Genomic DNA, 6,454 nt, shown 5'->3' on the forward strand with positions numbered 1-6,454 from the left:
CACAAATCATAGCACATCTTTTCCATAACAATTTAAATGATTTCAATACATTATAACTTAATTTTTCTGCAAGGAAAATGTACAGGTATATTGAAGTAGTAGCATTAACACACAAATATAGCTGTTTATAAGGTAAACTTTTTTATCATCTATTGTCTGTTTTCATTTTCAAACTCCATAGACAATAAGCATGTTTCCTCACTGGATGGTCCTTATTTTACAACCCTGAGTGTTCTTTCAATATGACAGAGGTTTCCTCCAAGTAGGTTTTGCTATCTAGAATGGAAGAAGCATAGTGACAAATAAATCTCTCTAGGAATGAAGCAAGTAAATTAGATTCTCATTCCAAGACAATGGAATGACAGGTGAAAAGCAAGAATGTTCCGACCATGACTGAAAACTAGTCTCTAGCTCTTCATTTCTTCTGGTCATGGGGATGATTCATATCTCACTTCTGCTACAACAGGGCCAGTGATTCCTGTTTGGTTAGGGAGATAACATACATATTCATAATCGTGAGGGAAAATTACACTGAATGGTACTCTGAGAATTGAGGAAATGAACATTGTAAAGAAAATCCAATCATTTATGGCATTAATGCCTTCAAATTGATGGATGGAACCAAACCTGTGTTTGTGAATTTATAATAATCAATTCATATATCCTCAAAGCCTGGCTCCTATTTATCTCAGTACTGACAAGTTTATTAAATCCTGTCACTAGTCTCACTTTTGATGTCCTTTAGTACCTTAGTTTCTCTGTAGAAGACAGATGAATGAAATCTGGTCCAAGTGTTGAGGTAAAAAACGTCCTGATGCTATGTATATGTGCAACCCTCCACCTCTAAATCTCTTGATGTCTGTACTACTGAATTGAATCTTTAAATAACAATGTTGTTATGTCTCCCAAGGGTATATTGCACCATATTAGAGACACAGACGCTGGTATAAGAGTCAAACTAACCCTTACTGAAGTAGAAAAAGAGAAGCTTTACATTCTTACCACTTATGAGATGGTGCACAAATAAGAGAATAATTTAATATGCATGAATATTGGTGTACTTGTGTGTGAAGAATTATGCATGGGGGGTGAGAATGAGACAGGAAATTTTAATGAAAGTTAGTGATTTTAATATTCATTGAGAATTTCGTTTCTTTTAGTGTCAAGTTCTTCAGGACACAAGTTGACAGCATTTAAATTTTTCACAAAGTTTCAATCACCATCATACACATTTATGTGTTCTTTAATTGTTTATTTCACCTTACAGTGACAATGTTTATGAATATTATGGCATTGTAGAAATTCAGGCTCAGGTTTATAACGCCTACATATTAGGACAAGAATATTTTGATGCTGCAATAAATAATAAAAATTTGAGATATTAATGATGATGGTGATAATAGCAATTATAAAATGTAATATCCGATTTTATTTTTATGACTTTTATTAGATAACGAGTAATGCTTATATATTTTTATTGACGGAAAAAACTAAAATGAGTTTGGAATAGATAAACAAAACTCATATTCTATAATGTAGAGGTAACTTCTAATACATTTCTTAATACACTTTTGCTATATATGTTTTTGAAGAAAGTTTGGATAATACCATATTAAAATAAATTCTGCCATTTTCAATCGACATTATATAAGAATCACATTCAAAATAGGATTATTCATTAATATTATGATTATATAACATTACATAATATGTATTTACATAATTTTTAAACCATTTCCTACTCTTAGACATACATATTTCTTTATTTTGCTGGAAATGATCAACAAATACATATGTAGAGAAAATTTTTAGCACTTTTTTCATTTAATCTTTTCTTTTTGAGGGGCAAAACTCACATACCATAAAATTACCCAGTTAAACTGTTTGAAAATGTACAATTGGGTGGATTAAAGTACATTCTCAATGCTGTGCAAGTATTAGCACTTTATAATTCCAAAATATTTCTGTTAGCTCAGAAGAAAATTCCATAACCATTAGTCATTCCCTATTCTCCTGTCTCTCTTGCCCCTGACAATAACTAATACGCTCTCTGATTCAATAGATCACCTATTTTGGACATCCAATAACTGTAATCATGAAACATGTAACTTTTATGTTTAATTTTTTTCATGTAGCATAATGTTTTCAAAGTTCATCTCTATAATTGCATGTATCAGTATTTCATCCTTTTTATGGATAAATAATAATGCCTTGTGGATGAATATGTCTCAGCCTGTTCATTCATTAGGCAGCTGATGAACATTTGGGTTCTTTTGATACTAAGGGTTTGAACTGATTAGTCATATGGTAGTTGTTTTCAACTTTTTGAGTAATTTTTGAACTGTCTTAACATCTCCTGTATGATTTTATATTCCCATCAGCAATGTGTGAGTACACCAGTATTTCCACAAAATCTCTGACACTGACCAATTGAAAAGAATTAAAGCCATTTTTGTGAGAACAAACTGAGGGCTGATGGGGGGTGGGAGGGAGGGGAGGGTGGGTGATGGGTATTGAAGAGGACGTCTTTTGGGATGAGCACTGGGTGTTGTATAGAAACCAATTTGACAATAAATTTCATATATTTAAAAAAATAAAGCCATTTTTGATCATATTATTTATTGTTTTGGTGTTGAGTTATATAAGTTCTTTATACATTTTAGATATTACCCTGATTTATATATCATTTGAAAATATTTTTTCCCATTCAATAGGTTGCCTTTTTGGTTTGTTGATGGTTTTCTTTAGTCTGTGAAAGACTATTTTGGTTCATTTGTGGTTTTGTTTCACTTGCTTAAGAACATATCTAGAAAAAAGTTGCTAAGGCCAATGCCAAAGAAATTACTGCATATGTTTTCTTCTAGAAGTTTTATGATTTCAGGTCTCACAGTTAGGTCTTTAATCCATTTTAAGTTTATTGTGTGTAGGGTATAAGATAGTGGTCCGGTTTTATTCTTTTGCATGTAGCTGCCCAGTTTTCCAAACACCATCTTTTGAAGAGACTATATTTTCCCCATTGAATATTCTTGCCTTCTCTGTTATAGATTCATTGACCATATAAGCATGGGTTACATTCTGGGTTCTCTATTCTGTTCCATTGATCCCTGTGTCTATTTTTGTGCCAGTGCCATATTGTTTTGATTACTACAGCTTTGTAGCATATCTTGAAATTTGATACCTCCAGCTTTGTTCTGCCTTCTCAAAATTACTTTGTTAGCTTAGGTCTTTGTGGTTTCATACAAATTTTCGGATTATTTGTTCTAGTTCTGTGAGAAATGTTGGTATTTTGATAGGCATTGGATTGAATCTATAGATTGCTTTGGGTAGTATGGACATTTTAACAATATTGGTTCTTCCAAACTATAAGTATGGAATATCTTTCCATTTGCTTGTATCATCTTCAATTTCTTTCATCAGTGTCTTATAATTTTCAAAGTACAAGGTACTAAAAAAAAAACCTCTGGTGGGAATGCAAATTGGTACAGCCACTTGGGAAAACACTATGGTGGTTCCTCAAAAAATTAAAAATAGAATTACCATATAATTCAGTAATTCCACGTCTAAGTATTTACTCAAAGAAAATGAAAACACAAATTCAAAAACATATATATGCACCCCTGTGTCTTTTTGCCATAATATTTACAATAGCCAAGATATGGAAGCAACCCAAGTGTCCATAGATGAATGGAGAAAGAACATGTAGTATATATATACAATGAAATATTACTTGCCATAAAAAAGAATGAGCTCTTTCAATTTGCAACAACATGGAAGGACCTAGAGGGTATAATGTTAAGAGCAATGTCAGCCAGAGAAAAATAAATATCATATGATTTCACTTATATGTGGAATTTAAGAAACAAAACAAATGAACTAACAAAGAAAATGGAGACAAGCAAGCAAACAAACAAAAATCCACTCTTAAATACGGAGAACAAATTGTTTGCCAGAGGAAGGTAAGGGAGGAGGGGATAGGGGAAATAGATAAAGGAGATTAAGAGTGCACTTATCGTGATGATAACTGAATAATGTTTTCAATCATTATATTGTACACCTGAGACTAATATAACACTGTATGTTAATTATACTTCAACAACAACAACAACAACAACAGCAAAGAATTAAGGCCAATTTAGAGGATATAGTGCTATCTTGTGGTTTTGATTTGAATTCGTCTAATGACTAATGATGTTGAGCATTCCTTCATGTGCTTGAAGGAAATTGCACATCTTCTTTACAGAAATGTCTATTCAAGTCCTTTGCTAATTTTAAAAGATATAAGACACATTAGAAAGCATATATACAAACGGCAGAAATTGGTACTATGTTATTACTAAGCAAATTAATATGCGTGGACTAAACTCTTCCATTAAAAAGAAGAGACTGGCATATATCTGCCTTAGCCACCTCATTCAACATTGTCTAGAAGTTCTAGCCAGGGCAACTAGGCAGGAAAATGAGATGCATATTGCACTTGTCCCTTGGAATCCTTGAGACAATCAGCATCATTGTGTTATGGCGAAAAACTTTTCTGACTACCAAGATTTCAAATATTAGTATCACCCCTTTTTGTGAAGTTTCACTTTCACCACAGTTTCCTTATACTAACTGAAAGTTGCCAGTGTACATGTTCCTTAGTTCTTCTGCCATGTGTAATGATTGGATAATATGATGGATAAATATGTGGGAGAATTATCTAAGTGAGCCCATTCTCAGGGTTAGTTCTCCTTGTCCATCTTCAGAACCTTATACAAGCCCTGCCTAAGCTCCCTGTTCTTGAGTGCATACACCATGGGGTTGAGGGCAGGAGGAATGACATTGTGTAATACATTGAGGAGAACTGGGACAAGGGGAAGCGTCATTGCTGCATTATGGGTGATGGAAATGACAACAATGACTGTGTAAAAGAACAAAATGAGGATGAGGTGGGAAGTGCAGGTACTTAGGGCTTTGGAAGCAGCTTCTGCTGAGTTCAGCTTTAGCACCGAGTGAAGTATCAAAGCATATGATAAAAAAATCAAAGCCAGGTCACTCCCCATCAGTGTCCATGCCAGAAGTAGCTGGTAGATGCTGTTGATTGTCCTGTCATCACAGGATAAGCTAGTGACTCCAAGATTAGAGCACAGGCAGTGCTCAATTTGGTTCTGTGAGCAGTAGTGTCTCTGAGCAGCCAACACAGGCACTGGGATGGTAGCCAGGCTGTTTCTAAGTGCCATGAACACAGTTGCCTTGACCACAAAAGAATCAGTAACTATTGCTGGATAGCGTAGTGGTTTGCAAATGGCTATATATCTATCTATAGCCATGCAGACAAAGATACCTGATTCCATGGCTACAAAACAATGTATGACATACATCTGAGCAAAACACTCAGGGAGACTGATGGCCTTGGCACTGAACCATAAGATGGCCAAAATCTTGGGCATGATGGTGGTAGCCAGTCCCATGTCTACAACAGCCAGGACACCTAGGAAAAAGTACATAGGCTGATTCAGTGTGGCCTCCTGATTGATGATGATCAGGATAAGGATGTTGGCAGTGAGAGCTAAGAGGTAGAGCAGAGCCAGGGGCAGGGAGAGCCAGTGCTGCCAGGTGTGAATGCCTGGGAATCCCATCAGAATGAACTCAGAGACCTGGAACTTAGAGATGTTGGAATCTCCAGGATGCTGGAACATCCTTCACTAAGGGAAGAAAACATTCAAAGTTACTGTACTTAATATCACAAACACTGTAAGTATTTGAAAAGGAGTTATCTGGGTTCATGAGATTAAAAGGGGTATTCATCTTCATTATTCTCACTTCAGCACTAACATTTGTGTGATATTATTACAAAACTGGAATGTTGGTAACACGTTTCAAATTAGGAGTCATTCAATCATCACAAATACTCTATAAAGCAAGTTGTAAGATTTCAACTCTCTGATAATTGAGGAATAGAACAGTATAGCAATAGGGTCTTGCTTATTATCTTCCATATTATGTCATGGAAGCTTGATAAAAAGAAAACCATCTCATGTCATAGCCTGGTCTTTAAGTTTGACTTTGCTGGTAGATTGCTTTCTTTGTAGACCAAATGCAAGTCTCAGAGTAGAGATTTCCATGCATGGAGTCTTCTCAGATGACAGATAAGGTTATAGAATATTATTTATATGTCATTAAAATATATGAGTTCAGTTAGTATATCAACTTTATAAGCAGTAAAGTGCTGTCCAGTATGCTACTTACCTAAGTCCATGCAACTATAAATATGGGTTTTCAACATGGGTTGGAAATCTCAGTATTTTCAAACCAGTTCTTTCTGGTTTTGTGTAACTTTCCCCTTTTGGACATAGTTTTGCTTCTTAAGTAGTCCAGACAGTCACATTATACTTAATAAAGCAGAAGTGAAAACAAAAACAAAACTGACAAACTAATGAGTATGGGATCAATATTTTATTCAGAAGTTCTGATAAGA

The 6,454-nt window shown here is 34.7% G+C and overlaps 1 protein-coding gene across 2 annotated transcripts; it reads right to left on the reverse strand.

The window, feature by feature from the left end:
• Positions 1–4,718: 4,718 nt before the first annotated feature.
• On the reverse strand, positions 4,719–5,871 carry LOC109259976 (putative olfactory receptor 56B2). 2 transcript variants are annotated; one of them, XM_053899227.1, is made up of 2 exons: positions 5,853–5,871; positions 4,719–5,656 (listed from the first exon to the last, which is right to left on the reverse strand). In XM_053899227.1, the coding sequence occupies exons 1-2, from the start codon at positions 5,869–5,871 to the stop codon at positions 4,719–4,721; spliced, it is 957 nt and encodes a 318-aa protein (XP_053755202.1). The 2 variants fall into 2 exon arrangements, with proteins under 2 accessions (XP_053755202.1, XP_019293517.2); XM_019437972.2 differs by lacking the exon at positions 5,853–5,871 and having other exon boundaries at positions 4,719–5,675.
• Positions 5,872–6,454: the final 583 nt, after the last annotated feature.

This window comes from Panthera pardus, unplaced genomic scaffold (assembly GCF_024362965.1).
Source record: "Panthera pardus isolate Hobbes unplaced genomic scaffold, ASM2436296v1 HiC_scaffold_12, whole genome shotgun sequence".
In the NCBI taxonomy this organism is placed as follows: Eukaryota; Metazoa; Chordata; class Mammalia; order Carnivora; family Felidae; genus Panthera; species Panthera pardus.